Source organism: Macaca thibetana, chromosome 2, assembly GCF_024542745.1.
Source record: "Macaca thibetana thibetana isolate TM-01 chromosome 2, ASM2454274v1, whole genome shotgun sequence".
NCBI classification, from domain to species: Eukaryota; Metazoa; Chordata; class Mammalia; order Primates; family Cercopithecidae; genus Macaca; species Macaca thibetana.
Window position 1 is genome coordinate 33319524 of NC_065579.1, and position 27659 is coordinate 33347182.

General features: G+C 38.8%; 2 protein-coding genes across 2 annotated transcripts in view; one reads left to right on the forward strand and one right to left on the reverse strand.

The window, feature by feature from the left end:
- The window catches only part of LOC126947030 (60S ribosomal protein L7a-like), a 428366-nt gene extending 424014 nt beyond the window's left edge, over nt 1-4352 (reverse strand). The window contains exon 1 of the mRNA XM_050777721.1: nt 4347-4352. The gene's annotated coding sequence lies outside the window, so the exon portion shown is untranslated. The remainder of the gene's footprint in view (nt 1-4346) is intronic.
- The window catches only part of COL6A6 (collagen type VI alpha 6 chain), a 154470-nt gene that overhangs the window by 54477 nt on the left and 72334 nt on the right, over nt 1-27659 (forward strand). Inside the window, exons 8-19 of the mRNA XM_050777723.1 lie at nt 2184-2753; nt 9758-10101; nt 10186-10264; nt 15849-16003; nt 18417-18509; nt 19748-19801; nt 21244-21315; nt 21399-21425; nt 21762-21806; nt 21900-21953; nt 22997-23059; nt 26971-27036. Coding sequence (XP_050633680.1) covers nt 2184-2753; nt 9758-10101; nt 10186-10264; nt 15849-16003; nt 18417-18509; nt 19748-19801; nt 21244-21315; nt 21399-21425; nt 21762-21806; nt 21900-21953; nt 22997-23059; nt 26971-27036 — 1622 coding nt within the window. The remainder of the gene's footprint in view (nt 1-2183; nt 2754-9757; nt 10102-10185; nt 10265-15848; nt 16004-18416; nt 18510-19747; nt 19802-21243; nt 21316-21398; nt 21426-21761; nt 21807-21899; nt 21954-22996; nt 23060-26970; nt 27037-27659) is intronic.

The following is a 27659-nucleotide window of genomic DNA, read 5'->3' on the forward strand; positions in this document are numbered from 1 at the left end:
ATGCCTCTGCCTCCCCAAGGAGCTGGGACTACAGATGTGTGCCATGAGGCATGGCTAATTTTTTTTTTTTTTTGTAAAGACAGGATTTCACTGTGTTGCCCAGGCTGGTCTCAAACTCCTGGATTCAAGCCATCTGCCCTGCTTGGCCTCCCAAAGTGCTGGAATTACAAAGTGTGGGCCACTACACCTAGCTGAATTCACCAGTTTTGAACAGGCTTCATTAGAACACAAATGTGCTTACACATTTTTCCACCCACTAGTTCTTTTTCTTCTTTATGCAAGAAATCAAATTCTCCTCCCAAGAACCAGCTATAATTGCCTGAAGTCTTCTTTCCTTCAGGCCAGAAGTCACCAGTTTCTTTGCTTATTTCAATTATGGCGCAAGGTCATTTAAAATGCGAAGCCCAGTATTAAAAACTCGGTTCCAGCCTCAGAGGTTTCCAGGACAGAGCATAGTGGGACTTCTTTTGCACTGGATGCTGGGCTTGTGTTCTGACAGCTGGAGATTGCATTGTTGCATGTGTGTATGTATTCCTTCCTTCATCATTTTACTTTCAGTTTATAAGTTTGGTTCAGAGAAAGATTGTTCTCTAATTAGTTTCCTGAGTATTTTTCCTAAGATTTATTTTACTAAATATACAAAATGTTTTTACTTAGCTGAATTGCTATTAATTCATGATTCCAACATCTAGATATAGTAGTTGTTTTTAAAACTCATCTAACTTCTCTGGTTTTCCTAAGCCTTGCCTCCTTAGAATGCAGCTACTATCTTTTTCTTTCACAAAACTAACAAAATCTTTCTGGGTCTTACTGAAAACTGGGACAAATCTCTTCCTTCCTTGTAGCCATTGCCTAAACTTGGATCTATCTTTCACCAGTTCACTGTAGAAATTGACATTGCATTTTCATATTGAATATTCTCCTTGGGACAGAAAAACAGTACTAGATTTCCAAATCTGAAACAAAGTAATTTAATAAGTTAACCAATTCCTAAAGGATCGATTTACCGTATTTCTTCTTATCACTTCCTTGCTTACCTGGACTTAAGGAATCTCAGACACCTTTAATATTTCTGAGGCTATGATGAGAACTAAGTTCGGACAGTGGTGAGATCACTGGGGAATTCATGGAAACGACCATGCTTACCAGAAAGCTAAGGAACACGCATGTGCCAAGCATAACTCATTCATTGGCAATGGTCTCTCTCTTGTTTTATATTTGCTATGTTAATATGGGGGAAGCATCTCTGTATTGCATTGCTTGTTCAAAAATATTTTTCTCAAGTAGATATTTTTGCCTACATACAGCAGAAAAGGACTGATAACAAGGAAAACTGACTAGATACAGACCAAAAGACATCCTTTTAAAACCTCTTTTCAATATGCCCTAATGAACTAGAAAAATAATTATTGGCTCAAATGACCAGGGAGGCTAAGTCAATAATACGAACCATCTGCCTTTTTGTTCGAATCCCTAAATGTATGTGTGTTTTGTTTTCTCTTGATGTGCTACTACTGTCACCAGGCTTTCTGGAAGAGCTCAGGCTAGATTGTAGATGAGAACAAGTTTTCCGTAGCACTGGCCCCAGTTCTCTGGCATCTCAGAAAATAAAATGGCCTAAGACCAAATCAACAAGCCAAGAGAAGCATAAAAAGATGTGTGAGTGATTCATGCCTTGTACTGACTTTATGAACTGATCATTTGCCTTTATTTCCTCTCCAATTAATGTGACCACATGCTAGAATAAGTTAAGAAACCACTTTCAGAAATATCGTTTCTATATGGCTGCAAATGTTTTTTTTTTTTGGAGATGGAGTCTCTCTCTGTCTCCCAGGGTGGAATGCAGTGGCATGATCTCAGCTCGTTGCGAGCTTTGCCTCCCAGGTTCACGCCATTCTCCTGCCTCAGCCTCCCTAGTACCTCGGACCACAGGCACCCACCAGCATGCCCAGCTAATTTTTTATATATATATTTTTTAAGTTGAGACTGGGTTTCACCGTGTTTGTTAGGATGGTCTCGATCTCCTGACCTTGTGATCCACCCGCCTCGGCCTCCCAAAGTGCTGGGATTATAGGCATGAGCCACCACGCCTGGCCTATAGTTGCAAACATTTAATTTACTCTTGGTGGATTAAGGAAAGAATAACAATCTGGGTTTGCTGTTGTTCCTTCTTTTCTTTGTAGATTGTGAAATTGACAAAGTAGATCTGGTTTTCCTTATGGATGGTTCAACTAGCATTCAGCAAACTGACTTCAAGAAAATGAAGGAATTTCTGGTATCCGTTGTTCAAGACTTTGACGTCAGCCCCAACAGAGTGCGTATAGGAGCGGCCCAGTTTAGCGATGCCTATCGCCCAGAGTTTCCACTGGGAACTTTCATAGGTGCAAAAGAGATATCAATTCAGATTGAAAACATCACACAGATCTTTGGAAACACACACATCGGTGCCGCACTCAGGAAGGTGGAACATTACTTCAGGCCAGACATGGGCAGCAGGATAAATACAGGTACCCCACAGGTGCTGCTGGTCCTTACAGATGGCCAGTCCCAAGACGAGGTGGCCCAGGCCGCGGAAGCCCTGAGACGCAGAGGTATCGACATCTACTCTGTGGGCATTGGGGATGTGGATGACCAGCAGCTCATGCAGATCACCGGGACTGCAGAGAAAAAACTGACAGTGCACAACTTTGATGAACTGAAGAAGGTCAATAAAAGGATCGTTCGCAACATCTGTACCACAGGGGGTGAAAGCAGTAAGTATTTAGCAAGTTCATATCGATTCCCTACACCATCTTCTCTGACATTTTCTTCAAGCTCCATTGTCATCCCCTGGGGCTAGTGGGAGCATTTAGAGGTGTGCTTCTGGATTTCAAATTGAGCTTTTCGCAGTTATTAAATATTTATCTTGACCTGCGGATTGAGAAACAGGGTGTCTGAAATCCTGTGCCCTTTTTCCTCCCTGTCTCCTGGGTGAGCATGCCTCCTTTGTGAGTGGGAACGCCTGCCTTCCGGTGTGAGGAAAAGGCCATTGTTTGCAATCTGGCTGGTTTCAGAGGTTGAAGAGCATGCCTCAAAGAAAGGAAATATTTGACTGATTTTTTGGTTGCTTGGCAAGAGGGCCTATAGGGCTGCCAAGAGCTGTGGTACAGATAGGTAGGAAACCTCCCTAGAGGTTTATATCTTTATTATGAAACTTTACCACAGAAGTTAGTAAATATCTTCTTTACAATGAGTGCATTTTGACACTTTTTTCAGCAGATGGAAGTGAAGTGTCTTAAAGGAGAAGTCACTTTTTCTGTTATAAAGGCACCTTATGGGTTGGCTATGATTCTGTGTAACTACCCATGGTAAACATTAATCCCAGATTTCCACTCAAAAAAAAAAGTTGCAAGGTCATGAAGAGGCAGCTCTGAAGACAGACAGCCTGACAGCAGATCCCTGCTCTATGGCCATTTTTTTCTGGGACAAGTTGCCTAACTTCTCTAAGTTTAATTTTCTCACCTATGAAATGTGAATGATAGCAGCACCTAGTTCAAAAGAACATTGAGAAGACTCAATGAGAAAATGCATATTTAAACTTTAATAAGCATAACACCTGTGATAAAATTATAAAGTGCCTTCATTTTTATCTACCAGTAACCATTAAATTTATCAATGGGAGCCAGCTCTTCCCTTGCCTCTCATCATTTTCAGGAAATAAAAGAACCTCCTTTTGGTCATTAATATGTCCATCCCAGTAATATTAAAACTTTACATTTTATTCAAGGTTACCCCACATTTCCAGCTTGCTACAGGCTGCCTTGCTGTGAGAGAAGTGGTTGACATTTCACCCAATGTCCCCAGCCTTTCACTGCACTCCCCATCTTCCAGGTGCTGCTCCATCTTACTAACCATAGTTTCGGCCTCTCCAGAAGGAGAAGGTACTAGGAAAGGGGGAACAACTAAAAGGGTACAGGAAAGTTTTTCATCTGTCCCTTATCAGGAATTGGTTTTCTCTGACAATAGCCCATGTCTAAAGCCAGGTCCATTCATAGGTCCTTCAAAGATTTCACCTCCTGCCCCACATCATCACTTCCCCCACCAAGCCACCTTTGTCTAAAAATCTCTCCATCACAGTTTTTTTAGGAGGGTATGTCTCTATTCCAGAGTGTCTCTTATGCCTTTTTCAGCCTCTGGGCATCTGGTGACACCTCCAGCTTTGTTCTGCTGAGGTTTCTCTGCCCCCACCACGGGCTTCTTAGGTGGGAGATCAGAGGAGCCCACAACAGCTTGCTCTTCCACTCGGCCATATCAGCTCCATGGTCAACAATAACATATCAATTGCCCTAATAAAAACTGGGAATCACAGCCCCCCAGCGTGATTGCCTCTTCTTTGTAGGGAGGGCAATATGCCATCCTGTGTCTCATGCTTTAGAATTTCCAGAATTAGGTTATCTCCAGATTATCTCTGAAATCCCCTCTCTCAGCTTGAAAAGGAAGTCGCCCGCTCTCCTTGTGTGTGTGCCTGATGAGAGAGCCCACAGCACATCAACAGCTCTCTCCAAACAGACTTTTCCAAACTGCAGTCTGAAACATTTAATAAGACCTGATGTGTGGGTCAAAGGTTAAGAGTTCTGTAGTTGATTTGGGACTACTGACTCTCTAAGTCCTGCTTCACATACTTTGGAATGTATCTGATTACCTCAGCCAAACCTTCCACATTAATTTCTTGTTTCATATGAAATACTCAAGTCCAAGTATTAGGCAGAAAATTATCTCTGAACCATCTAGTTTCTATCTGAGTGCGATGAAAGAAAACCATGTGGAAAGTAAAAAACAGGAGTATGAACTCCAAGTAGTTAATGAGTTATTTTTTAAGGAAATAGTCATGAATGCAAAATATAAGAAAAATACTCTGTATTAAGATAAACTTGAGGTTATTATTCCAGCAAGGTAGAATGTGAGGCAGGCTGTCAGCTGAGGACTGATGAGGCTGGAATGAATGCCGGTAAAGCTTCAAAGGCATGTACAAATATATTAGGGGATGCCAGTTCTTTTTAAACTGTAAATCCCAAAACAAGGAAATCAGACAATAGCTGAGTACGGCTCAAAGCAAACTGGACTTAAGGCCTGAACACTTGCTCTGCTTCTTATTAAAATATGCATAACTTTGGAGATGTCACTACTATTTCTGAGTCTTAGTTTTCTGGTTTCTTAGTTTTCTGAAATCTCTAAAAGTTCCTCTAGTTGCATACTGTGATTCAACGTATGTGAAAGGGAGGTCAGCCGCATGGAGGTATGAGGGAGGTGACTAAGAATCTTTATTTTTTTTGAGCATCTACGAAGGGTCAGAACTGGTGCTCTAAGCACTTTAAATGTACTGTCTCACTCAGTTCTCCCAGCATCTTACGTGGTTTGTATTTTTGTCTTCATTCATAAATGTGGAAGCTGGACTTCAAGGGAATATTGGTAGCCTGGTCTAGATCATACAGGAAGTAAGACTAAGCACATTTTGAAACCTAGGCTTGTCTGACCCCCATCTGTTCCTCCCACCACCCCCATCCCTGAGTTTTTTGTTATATTAAGCTGTTTTCTTGATATTAGTTGTTGTCTAGGTTATCTGATGTTGACATTATAAAGAACTAATATCTAAGTGTTGTGCTTCACCAATTAATAGCTGGAGCTTATTAAGACATCATAGGTTTGTATCTTTAAAATTGTTTCCACAAGCTGATATTCCCTAAGGAAACCACTTCCTGCTGTCACTTCCAATAGCATAATCTCTTCACAGAACTAGCAATCTGCATGACTTGTCATCACTGGCTAACCAGGAAGTGGTAGTATAAGGTAGTTCAGCATGTGGACTCCAGAGAAGTCTGGATCTGAATCCCCAGTGTGAGAGACAAGACACAGTGTTAACTGTGAGATCTTGGGCAAGCTTCTCTGTCACAGCTTCCTCATCTGCGAAATGAAAAAGAGCTTCTACTTATTCTGTGTCTTATGAGGAAAAGTGAGACAGTGAATTGGAAGTACATGGTAAGTGTTCATTGAGAGTTAGCTAATATCATAGCATGTTGCTGAGAGTACCATGAATCGATTTCTTGAATGCAAATTTGTGGAGTAATGGGGTTAGTTCACAGAAGGACAACTTACCAAGAATTCCTTAGTTTAGGGGCTTAAATATTTTAGCCACATTTCAGAGCTATATTCAAATTTAATAAATATACACGGTATTTTCTTACCTTTATCCATATTTACTGTCTTGATTTTTCTTTGAGACTGGCTATTCTGTCCACTAGAGGAGACTTGGAGCAATTTTTAGAATGTGGAGGTTCTGTCTATTTTTTAGCATGGAGCCATGATTAGGTAGCAAAGAATCGGGAGCATCTCTCATCTGATATATCTGTCATTATGGATAGATGAATCAAAAGGGAGACTGGGCAAAAGACTAGTCTGATGAGGGTAAGAGATAACCTCAGGATTTGATTCAAGAGATGTGAAAAATGTAAGGAAAAAAATAGATGTTCATTTCCAACTTTTAATAAGGAGCTATTTTTATGTTCCTGCCTTAACTGGATCTGGGTTCTCTAGAAAACAGACCTTTGAAGCTCCTGAGTTTACGTGCCAATACTTTATTGGGAGTGCAGTCCCAGGGAAGCAAGAGTGAATGGAAGGGAAGTGATGCGGGAAAGGAGGGGAAAGTAAATACAAGGTAGTATGTTACCAAGTTAGCCACAGCCTAAGAAGCCTAACTGGTGCATTGGTCATGCAGAACATCACTAGAGAAGCCCTACAGAACCACCGTGTAGACCAGCCCAGCAGGGGGAATAAAGGAGAGGATTTACCTGCCAATTCCTTCCCATCTACTGCCTCTCATAAGTCAGAGAGCTAACTTCCCTACACTGCTGGGTTGTGTTATCCAGCCCCTTATGGAAACTGCTGGGGAAACCAGAAACAGGTCCCACGGTGCACTGCATCTAGGGCGGGAAATGGTGAAGGGGCCAGGGCCTCCCTAAGTTCACATGGGTTGCACACAGGCACCAGAGTCACTGTGGCCATTCTGCAGTGAGCATGGTGGAGGCCGTGTCAAAGCCAGGCTGTCACCTCTGCGGTTAGCAGACTAAGGATGGTGGCAGCTGGGGCTCTTGAGTGGACAAATGTCTATGCCTTGGGAAAGGGAGGAAGCAAATCTGGGAGGTGTATAAACTGAGTCTCTAACAGTCCCTAGCTATACTTTATAGATCATCCTTTCTTTTTAAAATCTAAATTACCACATCTTTCAAAGTCCCAAACAGGTTTATCTCCTATCCCAGCTAATAACTGCCACTTTCCCCTCTAAAGTATTTTCTCAAGAATCTGTCTTCTAATCTTACAAATGTACCCTAGCCTCTTGACAGTATTTCTTAATACCAAGAATCTGCCATCATCAGCTCCAATTAAGAACTGTCTTTATAAAGTAATAATTAGAATCAGCTTTTGGGCTTGGCAGGAAACAATGAGACTTGTAACTGTCTGGTCCAATTCACTCTTTTCTGTGCTTTTGTATTTTTACTTTGAAGTATATAACCCCCTTATTTGTATAGATAAGAAAATTAATGCCCAGAGAGGATAAGAGTTGCCAAAAGTAGTTTGGCAGTAACAGAGTGGTGATCAGCATATGACTGAAACTGAACTTCTGTCTTCCCGCTCACAGACCTGCCCCCCAGGATTCCGCATTGCTATTTGGAGGACTGGTCAAGGGCTCAGCCTGCTACTCTTACGTCTTTTGTCACCCTCTGTAGCCATTCCTGCCAATTACCTTCTTAAATATTTTGCTTTTATTGCCCCTTTCTTATTCCCACTGCTGTTATCCTACTTTAATTCTTTATGATTTCTTTGGAAATCCAATTTCAGCCTTCTCCCTAGCTCACTTCCAAAACTCCCTGCCTCCAGTCCTTTGGAGTCACCAGTGGCAGATTCACTTTAAAGCACAACCTGTGTCGTGGAAGACTTCAAGACAGGGCTCCTGATTTAAGGGTATATGTCTCAGTGGAGTTTTTAGGCTGTTGCATGAGAGCCTCTTGCTCAGTGTGGTTTGGCCTCTCTCACTGTACTTAAACACATGGTTACTAATTCTGGACTTGCCCACCAAATTCCATTCCTTCTCTCACATTATTATGGAATCATTTGTCAATTTAAATTAAACACAAGGAACTTGTTTACCTCAATAAGTTTGTACTTTCAGCAATCTAGACAAAAATTTAAAATACACAATGTTTATAGGCAACAGTTCCCAAGGTCACTTGATGTCATTTTGGTATTTCTGCTGGTCTGTTTTCCTTAAAGACATTATCATATCTTGTTTACTACCTGGTTTCCTGCTCAGGTTTAAACGGTTGTCATCAAAGATGAAACTTTCAAGCTCAAGACAGATATGAGAAGACGTTGATGCAAGAGGAATTTTGGAAAGGATATATTCTGCTTTTTTTCTAAATAGTTTATCTTATTTTCTGATTATCTGATTTTCTGATTATCTAAGAAGAGATTTCCAATAAAGTAAAATACAGTAAAATAAGATGTCCAGTCTTCCAGATTTTTGATAACACTTTGGTTTACCTTGAATCTCATGATGAAAATTGATTATCAAATAAGATTTTTGTGTTCCCTCAGTCAACTCTCATTAAAAACCAAGTTGCCAACAGTTGTTTTAAAAGTTGAAATTAACCATTTTGGTTTTAAACACTTGCAAATGTCCAGCTGACCAGTGTGTCTGGGAAGTAGTTAGGCATTTGCCTTTACAAGGAATATCTTAAACATTGCTGATCTAAGCAAACCAAATTAAAAACAACCACTCATTTTATCAAGCAAGCTGTATGTGTTGAGTTTGCTGAAAAAAATTACAGTTTTTAGCCAAGTTAAAAACTATTGAAAGAAGAGTGTTTGAGTCACATGACTATTCTCTAACTGTCTCTTAGGACACTCAGCTTAAAATATCAAGGCCTTTCTAGTTTATCCAACTCTTAAGTTTCCCTAGAATTAATAAGAATAAGAGCAAAGCACTTTAATGCAACACTTCTCTAAGTATTGAACCTCAAAATGGCAGTGTCCTTGGCTTCTGGGATGGCTGAGCTCCTGAAAGCGGCACCATCTTTGACATGGTCGAATGTGAATGATTTGGTTACCAGTTTCTTCACTTGTCAGACTTATACCAAGCCAGATTTCAAAGGATCTCCTGAATTTTTTAGTTTTCTTTTTTTCTTTTCTGAGTGGATGTTAGAAGATGACAAGAGGAATCAGAGGCCCTTTTTAGAAAGATAAATCATCAAAACCATTCCCTAGATGAGTCCTTTGTGATTTATTTTTTTTCTAAATGACTTTATTCAAATGTTCTTAAATTTCCCTTATAATTATTAAAATTTAATATTTGTCAAATGACCTCAATTGATAAGTAGCATTATATGAATGTTTTATTTTGGACTATTAACATTTCCACAGGTACTTTGGGGATATTTAAATGATTCTGCATGACTTTTTCAATATCCAAAATAAAATCTTTCAGAATTTCATTATAGAATCAACGGATTTTTTATGACCTGAAAAAGTAATAATATACCCTTACACTTTTACAGATTAGAAAAGAGTTGATGCTTAGCCCCTTCCTTTATTCATTTATGCCTTTCATTGTGTTCTAACTTTATAACTGAAATAGAATTCCAAGTCCCTTGATTCAGACATGGTGTCTGAGTTAAATAAAGGTGTTTGTTGATTTATTAAGACATGCTTTTCCTTTGAATCCTAGACTGTTTCATGGATGTTGTGGTGGGATTTGATGTCTCAACTCAGGAGAAAGGGCAGACTTTGCTTGAAGGTCAGCCTTGGATGGAAACCTACCTTCAAGACATCTTACGTGCCATCAGCTCCCTCAATGGAGTAAGCTGTGAGGTGGGCACAGAGACTCAGGTCAGTGTGGCTTTTCAAGTGCCAAATGCCATGGAAAAATATTCTCCCAAGTTTGAGATCTACAGTGAAAACATACTGAATAGCTTGAAGGATATAACAGTTAAAGGACCATCTTTTCTCAATGCAAACCTCTTGGATTCTCTATGGGATACATTTCAGAATAAATCGGCTGCTCGAGGAAAGGTAACATGGATTTATCTTATTTGTTGATCTGTGATTGCAGTGAACCCCTTTTAACTCATTTTTCTTTTTTGGAATACTTCTTAGGTGGTCCTTTTATTTTCAGATGGATTGGATGATGCTGCTGAGAAACTTGAACAAAAATCTGATGAACTTAGAAAAGAAGGTACTGAGTATGGAGGAGGAGTGGGAAGGGAGTGCTTATTAACTTTATAATCTCAGAACTAACTTCTGGCTCTTAAATTTCCAGGCTCTTAAATTTTGAATAACCCTGATTTTGACAATCTCCATATTCTGTATGTACTAGGCAGAACAAACAAGCTCTCAGAATATTTTGACATGCATTTTTTTCTCATGCCTTATATGTATGAAACAGCACTGAATACAAAGTCCTATCCTTTGTATCATATTACTGTATTTCTTCTTCCTTTCCTGGAGAATGTTCCTTTCTCTCTTGCCCCATATTGTCTAATATTGCTACTTCTTTAGTGTCACCAGAAGGGAATAGTATGTTTCTCTTTGACCAGGGAATGAGAGTCAGTTTTCTTCTAACACTTGTAAAGTTCCCAGAGTTGCAAGCATTGTTGGATAAGTTTACTCATGTTTTGGGGCTTTCTAATCAGTTCCTTCCTTCAGACCACAGATGGGCCAACCATGGTGTTTGAGATTTTTAAGCTCTGGAACCAGGCTTTTAGCTTTTGAACCAAAAGCTTCTATTCTGAGTCAGACAAGAACATGTGGATGTTCTTGTTTAGTCAAACAAAGAAGTTCTTGTTTGACTCAGAATAGAAATCCTCTTCTGTAAGTGGGTGCAATTTCTGCCCTACCCATATCTCCTTTACTGGGAGATTCATCTATCCTCTAGCTGCTAACAACTCACAGCTTACTCCTTCTCTGAAGAATTGCCCTTGGCCAGTAGAGCCACGTCACCTGGAAGGTTGCTCTCCACCCCATCCTTGGGCAGCAGATTAGGTTACAGAGTTGGACCTTTGCCTCTAAATGACACCAGTGGTGTGGTGCAATTTATGCTCCAGAGCTTCCTGGGATCAGGCTAAATAAAACTAGACTCCAGCTGCAACATTGTCTTGCTCAGTAACTTCCCCTGCCCTATCCTGTTTTCCTCACTCCCTTTCTTCTGAAAGTGCTTCCTCAACAATTTGTGCACCTCCAAATCCTTATCTCAAACTCTGTTTCTAGGGAACCTGACCTAAGGCATTACCTGTCAGGTTAGCTAATAGAGGTTGACAGGACTTTGTGTTTTCTATTTTGTTCTCTCTCTCCCATCTTAAACAAATTGCAAAATTCTCTGAGTTTACTACTAGGGAGTATCAGGGGAACTAGCCCCCAGTATTTCAACGTAGGTTGTTTTCTATTTTCCCTAAGTGCTGGCTGGTCTGAGAAATAAAGAGAAAGAGTACAAAAGAAAGAAATTTTACAGCTGGGCCTCTGGGGTGTCATTGCATGTTGGCAGGTTCTGTGATGCCCCCTGAACCGCAAAACCAGCAAGTTCTTATTAGGGATTTCAAAAGGGGAGGGGGGTATGAATAGGGAGTGGGTCACAGAGATCATATGCTTTAAGGGCAATAAAAGATCACAAGGGCAGGGAGGCAGAGTGAGATCACAAGGCCAGGGCAAAACTAGAATTACTGATGAAGGTCCATGTCCCACTGGGCACACATTGTCATTGATAAACATCTTAACAGGAAACAGGGTTTGAGGGCAGACAACTGGTCTGACTAGAATTCACCAGGCTGGAATTTCCTAATTCTAGCAAGCCTGAGGGCACTGCAGGAGACCAGGGCATATTTCATCCCTTATCTTCAACTGCATAACACAGACAATCCTAGAGCGGCCATTTTAGAGACCCCCTCCACTGGGAATGCAGTCTTTTCCCAGGGCTATTCCTTGCTGATAAAAAGAATTCTGTGATATTTCTCCTATTCGCTTTCTGTAAGAAGAGAAATATGACTCTGTTCTGCCTGGCCCTGCAGGCAGTCAGACCTTATGATTATCTCCCTTGTTCCCTGAAAATCGCTGTTATCCTGTTCTTTTCAAGGTGCCCAGATTTCATATTGTTCAAACACACATGCTTTACAAACAATTTGTGCAGATATCACAATCATCACAGGGTCCTGAGGCGACATACATATTCAGCTTACGAAGATGATAGGATTAAGAGATTAAAGACAGGCATAGGAAATTTTATAAGAGTATTGATTGGGGAAGTGATAAATGTGTGTGAAATCTTCACAGTTTATGTTCAGAGATTGCACCAAAGACAAGTGTAAGAAATTATAAAAGTATTAATTTGGGAAACTAATAAATGTCCATGAAATCTTCACAATTTATGTTCTTCTGCCGTGACTTCAGCTGGTCCCTCCATTTGGGGTCCCTGACTTCCTGCAACAAGGGAGTAAGGGTTTTTATTTTATCCCTTATTTACTAAATCTGCCTTGTTTTTATTCTCTCTGGTCTTGGCCTTTGTTCATGAGCTATAATTAAGGTTTTAGTTAAGACTGAAAAAAGATACCAGAGTGCTTAGTTGGGATGGGTAATGTAGTTTTGGTGGTTGCCATTGTTTTGTTTTATTTCAGCTTTTCCTTTGTGGGGAAAAGATGTTTCTCTTGCAAACGACAGTAGAGTTTCTTCCAGGAAGTGCTTTGGAATACCCAGAATTCTAAGACCAAACATCTTTCTTCCAATGCCTACTGAAAAACTAGTAAATGGGTATCAACTTCAGAAGCTATATTTTGAATAATATCCTCAGATATTTAGATTCTTCAAATGGAAGATAGAAATCATGGTAATAACATTCTTTGAAAAGTGTCTAGTTCTTTGAAAGGGACCATCTTTGACATGGTTGAGTGTGAATTTGGTTACCAGTTTCTTCACCTGTCAGACTTACACCAAGCAAGATCTCAAAGGATCTGAATTTTTAAATTTTGTTTTTTTCTTTAATAAAGAAAAGAAAGTGGCTTTCTGTATGGACAAGAAGTATCTCTCTCACTGGCTTCCCATACTTACACACACAGGACTTCACTTGGTGCTGGGCCCTATGATCTATTCACCTAGGAAAGCTTTCTTAATTTCAGGCCAAACATCAATATGTGTAAACTATGCAATCATCACTGAACAAGAGGAGACAAGGAAAAAACAATCCTTGATGGTGGACATGGCTTTAAAACTTATGCACATGGATTGGGGCTTAAATTAATTATTTTTTTAGAATTGAATACCCTAGAATCTACTCAGTGATTCTTTATTCTTCCAAGTTTGAAAATCTTTTCTTTCTTAATTCATTGTTAGAAAATTGAAAACTTTGTATTTAGGATCGTATGACTCATTTATTGGATGAGTCTGAAAGAAGATTGGAGTCCCTTGATCCTAAGAAAAGCAGTTATAAATAATAGTTATATACATATTTCTTGCAAGTCAACAATCCCATGGTTCTTATTTTATCATTTTACATTCTTAAAATTTTACATTTCCTGGATATTATAAGAAAAATCAGATGAGAGAAGGTTTTTTTTTTCTCTTATAAGTAGATCCATTAGCATGCTTCTCTTGATCACTAAACACCAATTGATGTACAAGCATTTCATATCCCAGACCACTCTACAACCTCTTTTCTCCCCCTCCTCATTCTCATTCTAGAAGAGTGACCAACTGTCCTGATTTGTTTGGAACAAGATGGGAACTTTCAGCACAAGAACCAGGAAAGTCCCAGGAAATGAGGACAAATTGGTGACCCTATTCTTCTTTGGTGGTGGTGGTTCTTTTCTTTCCTTTTTTCTTTTCTTTTTTCTTTTCTTTTCCTTTTCCTTTTCCTTTTTCTTTTCCTTTTTCTTTTTCTTGTCTTGTCTTGTCTTGTCTTGTCTTGTCTTGTCTTTTCGACAGAGTCTTGCCTTGTTGCCCGGGTTGGAGTGCAGTGGCGCCATCTCAGCTCACTGCAACCTCCACCTCCCAGGTTCAAGTGATTCTTGTGCATCAGCCTCCCAAGTAGCTGAGACTGCAGGCACGTGCCACCACGCCCGGCTAATTTTGTGTATTTTTAGTAGAAATGGGGTTTCACTATGTTAGCCAGGATGGTCTCTATCTCCTGACCTCATGATCTGCCCACCTCGGCCTCCCAAAGTGCTGGGATTACAGGCGTGAGCCACCACGCTCAGCTTCTTTCTTCCACTGCAGATAACCATTCTGTTTGCCTCTCTTGGAACTTGAACCTCTCCAATATGTCCCTGAAACTTCATTCTCTTGATTTCTGTCTTCATCTACTCATTTCATATAAAATCATATCATATAAACTTATTTAAGAAGGTGTTCTTGACTCTCAGCCAAGTCCTTGAACATTTATCTATTCTGGTTCATTGGTTCCAATTCTCATCAAATAATTCTTTACCCATCAATAATAATGAGAAAAATGTTGCCAGTGGAGTCAGGTTTATGTGAAGCTAAATGTATTTGATTTTAAGACTGCCCTTTATTCCAAGATTCTATCTTTAGCACATTTTTATTGTCAAAATATCCTTTGAATGTAAGCTATGGAATTAGGCTATCTGGGTGAAAAACCTAAAAATACCACTTACAGGGTGTCATTTAACCTCTCCAAGCCTGTTTGCTTGTCTGTAAAATAGGACTATAATTATACATACCAATAGAGTTATATTTGACCCTTACAAATAAGATAATGCATGTGAAGCACTTAACCATTTTCCAGGCACACAGTTTCTATCAACAAATGATAGCACTGTTGTTGCTGAATTACCTCCTCCACCATGATGACTGCCACCATTATTTAATGTTCTTACCTAGCAAAATAAGTCATTGGCAACCCTATGTTGGTCCTTAACCAACAGTTTTCTTTGAAATAATTGTATTCATAAAACCCCAAAGCCTCTGAGCCACAGCTCCTGGATGATTGTCTGTCATCTGTTCCTAATTGCCTGACAATAGGCCTGTTACTTTTACTACCTATAGTTCCAACTGGGTTATTGATGTTTTATCAGATCATACAGAACTGTGCTTTTCAAACTTTAATGTGTATACAAATCACCTGGGGATTTTGTTAAAATACAAATTCTGATTCAGTAAGTGTGGGGTGGGGCCTGAGATTCTGTATTTCTGATGAGCCCCCAGATGATGCCAGTGCTGCTGCTTCAAGGATCCCCCACTGAATGACAAAAATGTACAACATGTATTTTCTATTTTTGAGACACAGTTTTGCTCTGTTGCCCAGGTAGGGGTGCCGGGGCACAATCACAGCTCACTGCAGGCTCAACCTCCCAGGCTTAAGCGATCCTCCCACCTCAGCCTCCCATGTAGCTGGGACCACAGGCATGTGCCACCATGCCTGGCTAATTTTGTAAAATTTTGTAAATTTTTTGTAGAGGTGGAGTTTTGCCATGTTGCCCAGGCTGGACTTTCTTGGTATGTGAATTTCTCTGTACTTTAGCACACTCTGTAGATCTTTGAGGACTGTGTCCTTCAAATCAGGGAACTGGAAGTTCTGTTACAATTTTCACTATCTCCAATTTAATTAGTTTTGGAAAACATAATTCCTTTTGTGCTCTTATTATAGTCTTGTCACTTGTCAAGTTTACATCACGTGTTTGGGGGAAAGACCTCAAAATAAAGTAAACTGACTGTTCCTCTTGCAACTGTTTGCTGAGAATAACAATTTAAATATGCTTGCAAAAAAATAAAGTAACCAAACCCACCTCACCTGGAACATTGTAAACTGTGTTGGATAGGCCTGAATGCTCTCATAACTGTTGCTCTGGATGGACCTGCTGATTCAAGTGACTTGGCTGATCTTCCCTATATTGAATTTGGGAAAGGATTTGAGTACAGGACGCAGCTCTCTATTGGCATGAGAGATCTTGGGAGCCGTCTATCAAAGCAACTGGTAAGTTACTCTGAAAAGGCTGGTAAGCTTAAATTTTCAATTATTTTGTATGTAGGTTTAATATTTATGCTTAAGAATTTGAACTTATTCTGTTTATTTGGGAGTGAAGAGAGGTTTTTATGAATTAGTGAACAGCCTAAGAGGGTTTATTTGGAAGAAATGTAGGAAAGAGATGTCAAAGCATGTTTAATGTATATGCTTGGCAAAAATAGGAGGAGGAGGAAACAGGGAAAAAGAAGAAAATTTAAATAGTACCCACAATCATGTCCACATTATAGCCAAAGAACATAAGTGACAAAAAGAATCTGAGATGCGAGCATGAATCGGCTGTTACCTCCACCAGCCAGTTTTCACACCCCTTGCAGATCCTAGGCATAACAGCTTTCCGCACTGAGTGTAATTCTAGTATTTAAGATGTGTATTTTTCCTGGGACAAGACCTGTAAATGAAAGCAAATTACATTTGGAGTTCAACTAGAGAAAGCGTAATCTGCTCTAAAGCTGGAGGAAAAGCCTAGTGACAGTAAACCTCACATGTACTTTATGAGCAATTGAAAGATTAAGGGTTGTGACTCCTTGAGATTTCTACCTTATATTCTGTTTGTTTGTTTGAGACAGTCTCGTTCTATCGCCCAGGATGAAATGCAGTAGTGTGATCTCAGCTCACCGCATCTCTGCCTCCCAGGTTCAATCTATTCTCCCTGCCTCAGCCTCCCGAGTAGCTGGAATTACCAGCGCCCGACACCATGCCTGGCTCATTTTTGTATATTTAATAGAAACGGAGTTTTGCCATGTTGACCAGGCTGGTCTCAAACTCCTGACCTCACCTTATGTTCTATTTTTAAACCTGAAGATGCATCTCAATCGTATTTCTTTCAAAAACATACGAGAAGTCAAACTCGAGTGGTAAAGCGCCAGCAAGCTCTGTGTGGCTCTACTTTTACTTTAATGAATTGCTAGTAATTTTGTAATTTGCTTATAACTTACAGAATCTTTAATCGGTATATGAGAACACTTTCCAAGGAAGTGCTAGCTCCTGCTATTTTCCACCTATAAAATTTATATACACAGAGGTATTTAAGCAACTTGTTCAGTGTTGTAATTATGTAAAAATAATTACATAAAGAATATGAAAGTTTCATTGGAATTCCTTTCTACATGGAAAGACAGTGTTTTTACAAAATGTATTATTTTTTTCCTGTCGACTACTCTGTGAAATCTCTTTGGTAATTTATAGAGGAAGGAAATTATTCTTTAAACAAACCTGTCAGTTTTTGTATATCATATAAATGGAACACTCTACAAGAAAAACTTAATCATAGGTCAGTTTTAATAGTAATAGATTTGATGCTGTAGAATTTTGGTGATCCAAAGAAAATTGATGTTATCTAATATAAAATGTTATCTAATATAAAATCATAGTATCCATTTTGTTATTGTTTGCTTTCACACATTTCCAGTTTGATTGCTTTTTCTGAAATTGTCGGAAAAATAATTTCATAATGTCAGAAAAGGAACATTATATAGTAGGAAACAATCAAAGGGAGAAAATTGCTAAATGGCTATAACAAAAGATTTTCATTTTTCATTTCACTAGAGATTTATTGGGAAACTTCGCAATACAAAGATTGGTTCTACCCCATTAAGTGAAGTATAACATTTATTTGAAAATAGAATTTTTCTAAAAGTAAATCTGGTGAGTTAATTGTAAAAATGTAAAAGCAATATATCATCTATTCAGGGGATGACTAGGTAAGTCCAGGATGACATTTATTCATGTTTTAAAATACATAATATGGATTTTTTGACCAGAGTATAAAGAGGAATATTCTCCTGTGCCCCCATCCGCTACAGCAAGTGCTTCCAAAATGTTGCACATGCAATTTGTGTTTTGGAAATCCTATCAAAATTGTTTTGGAAGAGTTTACCATTGGACTTAGTTCCAAGAAATGTTACACTGGGCACTGTCTAAATTGTCTAGCATACCAACATTTCACAAGATGAGGAAAATAGCACGCATTCATTTTATTAAACAAAATATTTGGGGCAGAATTATGTAGGGAAATTAACAATATCATGGTCAGTGCTAGGGTGAGGTAGGGCAGGGACAGACAGCCACATCAGTTGGCATGCAGTCAGTTTGCCACAGCTAAACTGATACCAATTTGAAAACACAGAAACATTTTTGAGTTGATTTGGAATACCTCAAATGGTGGAGAGTGCAGATGATAGGAGGAAAGATGGAAGCAAAAAAAAAAAAAAAGGTTTCATGCATTCTTTCTAAAGCACAATCATTTGAATGGTGACCAGGCTTCTGAAACTGTGGTAGAAGTCTGGATCACATGGTTGAACTTACATACGAGATTTGGGAAGCAATATCACCAAATGTAATGTATTTCTTACCCTCTCCCAAGGTCAACATTGCTGAAAGAACATGCTGCTGTTTGTTCTGCAAGTGCATTGGAGGAGATGGCACAATGGGAGATCCTGGACCACCAGGGAAAAGGGTGATTTTAGTTCAGATTTATGGGTTACTTTGAGTTGTAGAATGTCCTTCAGACATGGGTTTAAGTAGAAATAAGGGGTGATTTTTAACTTCTAAATACAGCCTCTTATATAAGAGTTTATTATACTTCCTTTTTATGTGTCAAGTTAGTCATGGATTTTCCTTGGCATTCTAAATTGGAGTCTTTTTAAAAAGTTTTTTTGGAAGACTCAGGAGAAACAACTGTCAAGATCCTTGATTATCCAGTATTCTAGTACTGATGACAATGATGCAGGAAAATCAGCTGTAATCCCTCATGTTGAATAATGAAAGCCTCCTCCATGTGAATAACCCATTTCAGCATTCGTTTCTAATGATGGCAGAGTTATTAAAATCAAACAGAAGATACTTTGTGTACTTTGCTGGAAACCAGGCTAGATCAGATCACTCTCTTATAGCAGAAGATGTTAAGATGTCTCATTCAGCTTAAGTCAGGTCAAAATGTTATCACAGATACATAAACAAAAACAGGCTCATTATTTAAAAACAGAAACCAACAATGATGATTCATATGTTTCATAACCAGAACAAGTATATGTATCCTTATGTAAACATATTATTTTGAACTTTAAGAAATGTTTAAATACATATAAACATTATGGATATGTTATAATGATTTCAATACAGTTTGTTTACATGTGTTTGATTTTTGAGTAATTTATAGATAGCACTATAACTCCCAAATCACCAGGGCTATGTGTCTGAATATGTCTCTGAAAGTTTTTGGACTAATTATTTCCTGAATGTTTCAGCTTCATGTAAAGAGAGTGATAGATTTTTTTAAAAATAAGTCTCAGAAAGAATGGAAAGAAAGGTGTGTGGTCTATTTTTCTATGTGTAGCATAAATCCTAAAAGATTTTTTGATAAAGGGAGAATAATTCTAGTTTACCAGTGGCAAATATAGCTGTGTTGACTTGAATGTTTGTTTAGAAAGAAGCTCTGGAACAATATATAAACCCAGAGTTACAATATTATGATTGTCACACACTCACACACCCTCTTGGGTTAACTGGATACTTGTCTCAAAATTCCATGTCTTTCTATGTGTGTAAATGTAACCTACACTGGGAAGCAGGGACTTTTTTCCCCCCCCCCAACCCCTTACTACTCCACATGAAGTAAAACTGTAAAGTTGAATTTGGTTTGGTTACCTCTGATTTTTGGTTCATAGATGCAAATGTTTTCTTCCTTATTTCCAGGGACCTCCAGGTTTTAAAGGCAGTGAAGGTTACCTGGGAGAGGAAGGAATCGCTGTAAGTCAAGGCTCTTTTTACCTCCATTTATCCCTAAAAACATATCTACGATATGAACTTCCTTGAGTCAATTCTGAATTGGGGAAGCAAGAAAGGTGAGATTCTAAGGATTCTTGTACAGAATCTGGGATCTTCTTTTGTTCTCATTGTGCTTTGCTTCTGGTGGTCATTAGTGGCTTATTGACCTATTGTCTCTTCTTTGACTACCCACCAACATTGCACAATGAATTCAATGCAGAAGTTACCTTCGTCACTAGGGGAGTTGAATCACTGCTATATCCCCCATTCTGGAGCATTCTGCAAAGGAAACCAACTCACCACATTGCGTATCAAGGACCTCACTCTTGCATTCACTCATCCTTCCATTCTCCCATCAATCCATCCAAACATTTGTTTACCAATTATATATTAAACATCTACCATTTACTACATTATTTATCAAAGACCTCACACTTTAACATACTCATGCATTCACTGGTTCATTCAACAAATATATGTTATGTATATGTGTGCCTGGCACATGATCAAATACTTATATTTGTAGGCTTCAGAAATGAGAAAAATAAATAAAGGGAAAAATATGGTTTCTACCTCCAGGAAACTTTCAAACTAGTAGAAATGCAAATAAGACAACAGTGATTCTGGTTGTTATACACAAGGACTAGACTAGAAGTATAGAGACATGCAAAGGAGTGTGGCAGAACAACTCAGTTACCTAACAGCCTTGGCTAAAGTTGGAGCTTGAGAGGGGAAGGCTGCAAATAAGGAGAAGTACCTGGGCAGACATTTGAAGGATGAGTAGGAATTTCTACAGGCGATGTTTGGGGGAACAGTGTGTTCAAGGGCATGTGTCTGAGAGAAGATCATGTTCATAAGATGGCACATGGTCAACATGGATGGAACCCAGGCCAGTTCAGGAGGAAGATATATGTGGAAGGTAAAACTCAGGTTATTGTGAGTCTTGAATCCCCTGCTGAAGATTTGGATTGTGTCTTCTAGTTGATGGGCAGTCACTGAATGGTGGGAAGCACAGGGGTCAAAATTGTGGGAGTGTTTGGAAAGCATGCTCAAGCAACATTGCAGATGATGATAAGGTGAAGATTATAGGTAAGTCTTGTAGTCATAGGTGCAAGACACGTCTTAATTTGTGCTTGGGACGGTATGACTAGATATGTTAAGAAGGTCGGAAGGACGTAACTTGGTGACCACTTGGTGAGAGAGAAGCCTCACAGAGGCAATATGCAAGTGGGATCCAGAGCAAATGGCTGTCTGTCATCAGGGTATCTCTGATTTATTTCCACTCTTAGTTTTTATAAGCAAAACTCTGGATTGTGAACCATGAGCATTCACACTTTTTCTGGTAACAACAAACTTGGCAAGTTTTCAAGACAGATTCCAGATTACAATAGAAAAAGCTCATTTGGATATGTGCCCTTTCTCAGGGAGAAAGAGGAGCCCCTGGACCAGTGGGAGAGCAAGGTACTAAGGGATGCTATGGCACCAAAGGTCCTAAGGTAAGGATTGCATTAGAGTATGGAGTTTTCTCAACATTAATTCCATTTTCCTACACTAACTATTACTGTCCTTTTATTTTCAGGGAAACAGGGGACTAAATGGACAGGAGGTATGGTACCAGGCACATCCATTTACCTACCTATATGTTATCTAGAAATATTTTTATTTTTGAGATTAAATTGATCAGTAAGTTATACAAATAAAGTTGTCATTGACTTTCCTTTTTTATTGCCAGCCATTTCATTTTGTTTCTTCCTCTCTTTCAGTACAGGCAATATATATTATTTGTTGATAGTTTCTATTACTGAGTAACTTTTAATATTACCTAGGCCCAGCCTAACAAAGAAGCTGTGTGTGAAACACAAAGATAGAGATTTTGTTTGGCATCTGACTTCTTTCCACATGCATGTGATGTACTCTGTTCTAATCATATCTGTCTTTTCAGGGAGAAGCTGGGGAAAGTGGAATTGATGGACTAAACGGAGAACAGGTAGAGCCTTCTTGTACCATAGAGACCCTTCTGAGCTATTTACCGTTATGAAAATGAGAATTCTATTAATAGCTTTCCCTTCTTGTTTTTTAGGGTGATTATGGTCTTCCCGGAAGAAAAGGAGAAAAGGGTGATGAGGGATCCCAGGTAGGGATTTAAAAAGGAAGAACATGAAAATTGTACTGGAGATTAAGGGTGTGATTGACAGAGTAGAATAACTACCGTGGGTGTATCAGTCAGCTATTGCTACAAAACTGTTTTGTGACAGTCATAAAACCTCAATCACATACAACGATGAACATTTATTTCTTATGTTTCTGAGGGGTTCAACTGATTGAGGCTGGACATGGCTCATGTCTATAAGGTGGCCGGGGGCTTTACTCCATATGTCACTTACCGTCCTGGGACCAGGAGCTAGCCTAACCATGCTAGCCATGACCTTTTCATGCCCATAGCAAAAGCACAAGAAAGCAAGTGGAAACATACTAGAACTCGCAGGCCTTCTTCAGACCTAGGCTCAGAACTCTCTCCACGCTTGCATCTCTCTCTGTTGGCCAAATCAATGCATATTGCCAAACTCAGAGGAAGGGAATCTTGCCCACCAAAGTTGGAAGTCACTGTAGAGTTACATGGCAAAGGACACAGGAATAGGGAGAGGCGAAGAACTGGGGCCATCAATGACAAGCAGCTACCATAGTAAAAATAGAAGTGGGGTGTTGACAAGGGTCAGTGGTGCCAGGCAGCACATTGAAGAGTGAATGTCACTCATTCCCACCTAGAATGAATACCAACAGCAGCCATATTTTCATCCTCTACTTTGTCTTTAGAGTGTGAACAATTGAGTCAGAAACAACCGTCTTGGGCAAAGTGCATATTCTTTCTGAATCTCAGTTGCCTTATAAAAGAAAGATAATAAGGAATACCTGGTTCATAGAGTATTTGTAAAAAAACAACAAGATGACAAATATATCTGGAATACAGACTTCACCACTGTGGCAAATAATTGAGTTCACTATTAAATTATATGGTGCTTGAAACTAATTTTTTCGGTTGTTCATCTTTCCAACTTAAAAATAGCCTTGGTAGAAAAATGTTTAATTATTCACACAAGGGAGAAGAAAAGCTCTTGTTTTTATTAATTTCATTAAAACTTCTTGTCTTGTTGTTCTTCTGATTTGTATTAACTTTAGGGAAGCCCAGGGAAGAGAGGGATTCCTGGTGACCATGGAGCAAAGGGCCTGCGAGGGGATCCCGTAAGTGCCGGGGCTGCATGGGCTGCGACTGGAGTTAGGGATTGATTCCCATCAGTACTTCTGATAGGGAGTCTCGATTTCAAGGTACTACAGTAGTAACCCTGAGTTTAAAACACCGCAGGCATGATTGTAAAATTTTAAATTCAGGTACCTGTGCTAGATCCTCTTCATATACTGAATGAGTGTGAGCAGTGAAAAGCCCTTGTGTGTCTTTTGCAAATGCAGTTTTGTAAATACATACTCAGAGTTGTTCTTGTGCTTCAAAACAATGAAGAAATTCTGGTCCACTTTGTTATCTTCCAAGCACCTCAAAATACAGAATGAGAGAAACAAAGCCATCTCTTTTTTTTCTCCTCTTGTGTTAGTCTGTTCTCATATTGCTAATAAAGACATACCTAAGTCTGGGTAATGTATAAAGGTAGGAGGTTTAACTGACTCATAGTTCCACATGGCTGGGGGGCCCTCACAATCATGAAGAAAGAGCAAAGGGACATCTTGTATGGAGGCAGCAAGAGAGCTTGTGCAGGGGAACTTTCATTTATAAAACCATCAGATCTCCTGAGACTTACTACCACAAGAACAGTACGGGGAAACCACCCCCATGATTCAATTATTTCCACCTGGTGCCACCCTTGACATGTGGGGATTACTACAATTCAAGATGAGATTTGGGAGGAGACACAGCCAAACCACTATCAGTTCTCCGAGAGTTTTTTCAATCAAGAATATCAGCCCCATTTCTTGTAACCCAAGCTGAGTAGGCAAAACTTACGAAATAAAGGCACTGCTCTTGCAGGGGCACAACCCAGTTGAGTAGGCATGACCCATGTTAAAGAAAAAGGACACAAGCCAATATGTAGGGAATATGCCAAGTCCAATAGAACATCAGTACTATAGGATTTTCATCACCATACCCACACTTAAGTAAGTCTCCAAAACCTTAATGAATTAAGACTTAGCTTTGTTTTTAAATGTTTATTGAACTGTAACATACATCAGAAAAGTCCCTGAATTATAAATACACAGCTTAATGAATGTAAATACACCTGTGTAGTCACCACCAGGTAAAGAAATAGAACATTACCAGCATCGCAGAAGCCCCCCTCATGCCCACCGCAGCCACTACTCCCCTTCCCCAAGGTAATCACTATCCTCTCACTATCAATCAGTTTTACGTGTTCTAGAACTTGAAATAAATGGAATCTTATAAGTGTCTGCTCTTTTTTTTTTTCTGGCTTCTTTTGCTTTATGCTTGTAAGATGAATTGATGTTGTGTATAATAATAGTTCATTCAATCTCATGGCTGCATTGCATAGTATTTCATTGTGTGAGTATGCCATGATTTATTACTTATACTAATGATACGTGGGTTGTTCCCAGTTTTTGCTTTTATAAATAGTGCTGCTATGAATATTCTTATATATGTCTTTTGATGCACTTTTGTACGTATTTTTATTGGGTCTATATTTTAAGAATAGAATTTTTGGATTATAATGTGTATGGCCATATTCAGATTGTCTTTACAGTCAAATGGTTTTCAAAAGTTTGTACTCATTTATACTCCCACTAGCAATGTATGAGAACAGTGTACTACACACTCATCAGAATGGTTACAATTTATAAAAAACAATACCAAGTGATGATAAGGATTTGGGACACCTGGGAATCTCATGAAATTCTTTTTTAATATATCCTCTTGTATACAATGGGTTGATCAGAGAAGGAATTCGATGCAATATATATGAACATGTAATGTTAGACAACTGTATTTAAAAAACAGAGGAATTCACGCATGAAGAAAACATTGTTGACTAAGTGACAACTTCTGATAAAAGTGTCCTGAGAATTTTCAAACTTCAAAGAATATTTAGAACCAAAGAACTATCCACATATAAGCATAACTTAGAAATATTCGTTCAAATACAAAGACATTTCAGTCATTCATATATGATGACCAAAAATTCATTTGGGGTATGGCTATATAACTTCCACTGATTTTGATCAGAATTTCTCCTAAATTGTCTGCTAAAGATAGTGTGATTATGTAGCATATTTAAAAGAGTCTGAATAACATAAAGAGCTTTAATTTTAAAAGAAATGTTCTGTGACTTCCAACTGTAAAACAACTCTATGCTTATTTACATGTGGCTTCAGTGTGTTGCTATTTCAGGAAAAATTTCAGATAAATAAATAGAACGTGATCAGTTTATTCTTAGGAAAACATGCAAATGGCACAAATTTTTGAAACCCTAAGCTTATTTAGATAGGCTTTATGATCACATGGAAGCGCATTTGGCTGTTCAGAATTTCCCATCTTGATGAACTGTTTGGAATTTCACACACTGGGAGTGTTTTTTCAATCTCAAGAAATATTGGGGTAAACAGCTAAATCATTTTGACAACATATTATTATAAGCCTGTGTTTAATTGTAAATTTGTGGAAGATAATGCTTTTTTGCCCAGTTGTATACATGTAGAAAGACTAAATCGGTTCATACTCACATTGACCAACTGTCTATATGCAATTTGGGTTGTTCTATTCTGTAAAATGTGCTGGTATACAATTCTTTTTATGTTACTTCTTCAAGTAGTTTAGAATTGAACTACAATAAGGGGCTTTTATGTCCAGTGGAATAAAATTCTGGACTTTACATGACCTCCCTTTTCCTTCCTTGCTTTTTCCACCAAAATACAATTTTCTGATATTGTAATTGAGGTATACCCTGCTTGGAGAATGCATGCAAATGGCGCAGATTTTTGAAAATATATTTAAGAGACAAATATTTAAACTTAAGGGAGAAAAAGAAGATGCAGAAAATGATATTTGGCTTTGGTAGGTGGAGGAAAGAAGCAATTTTTCACCTACGTTTTAGTAATATCAGTGTTATAAAGTAAATTCCAAACCCTTCTTTTTTACCCCATTAACTTATAAGCTCTGTAAGTACAAAACCACTTGTTTAAAAAGCTTACTAAGCATCTGGAACAATGATATGTTCCTGCTGGTGACCGCAAATTACTTGTTGATTGATGAAGGAAATCTGAGCTGCTATCAGCCCGGCAGCCCCATAGCTGGCGCTCAGCAGGACTGGATAATTGTTGTCCTCTCTCAGTTTATTGGAGCATTGACTGAATTGACCAGATCAGTTGATTTTCTCAGCATCATGGAGACATAGCTCTGTTTGTGGTTCATACGACTCAAGCAAGAAAGACTTTGGTTTGGCCTGCTAAAGAGAATATCCCACAATGTATGTTTTGTTTTCAGTGAGTTCCTGGGAAATATTTGCATGAATAGTGGGAAAAATTCCAAATTTCAGGATTTTTTGAAAACCAGAAAAGTAGGAGTGAACATATGAGGGTAGCATATGGGAGTGCCCGGGTGTCCAGGAAGAGAAAGAGGGAGCCGGTGGCAGGTGGAATTCTCAGTGTCACTCAGAGTGCTTATTACATTATCAGGGTGGAACCTATTACAAATGTTTGTCTTTTCCCAAGGGTATGGTAGAATAAAATCTACCAACTTACCAACTCTCAAGTGTAACTTTGCCTAGCCTCCAAGAAAAAAGAGGAAAAGTTAAGAGAAGGGGTGGCAGTAACAAGAGGGGGTTCCTCCAGACCCAGGGTAAGAGTTGCCATGCACATGGGTCACATCACCCTGGCTTGCCTTGGCTGTGCCTTCTATGGAGAGCTCTTTCTCCCCACACACACACTTTAGGTCTCCATTCTGTCTCTGATAACGTCAAACACAGGAGGAAAAGAAAATACTTGTAAGCCATCTGTAATTTTAACCTATTTCTGCTTTCAAATGGCTTAGACTTGTCAACTTCTCGAGAGATAGCTAAATGTTATACATAAGTTATATTTTTAAGGAAAAATGTTCAAATATATTAACTTTTCTCTTTATTTTCTATTTTTAGGGGACTCCTGGAGTTGACAATAGTATAGAAGGACCCACAGGCTTGAAAGGAGAACGTGGAAGAGAAGTAATTATGTGGGCTTGTAAAATGATGATGCAACAACTGTGGGGCTCAAGTTCTTAGTGGTAGAATATGAAATGCTTAACAAAAAAATTGTAGTCAAAGTGGATATACTTGGTACAGAAAAACTATTATTAGGAGCAAAATGATCTTTTCTCCTGCCTATGTACTATGGGATTTGAGAAACATTCTTGTCTTCCTCCTCTAAATTTGGGGTGACTTGATTCACCAAGACATATCCTCGAGGTCTTCATTCATGAATATAAGCATTGGAACTCTAACTTAAAATGTAGGGCTAGCTGATAGAAACAACTGTGCTAGCAAAAGAGTTGTTGGCCTTTCCAGTATCTGGAGGTAACATACCCTAAAAACACATATTAATAGTACATGATAAAGGGAACAAGATCTGGTGGGTAGATGTGGTCCACACAATCAAGAAAAGTTCTTGGGATTAATCTCATAAGTCACAATGTGTTCATCAAAACCTGTTTTCAGTATTTAAAAATAGTTATCTAAAAAATGTGTGTCACTGGATTTTTTTGGATAATGTTCCCTTGACTGTACCTACGGAAGAAGTATGATATATAGTGGAAAGAACTGTGGAGACAGCCCTAGGTCCTATCTCATGC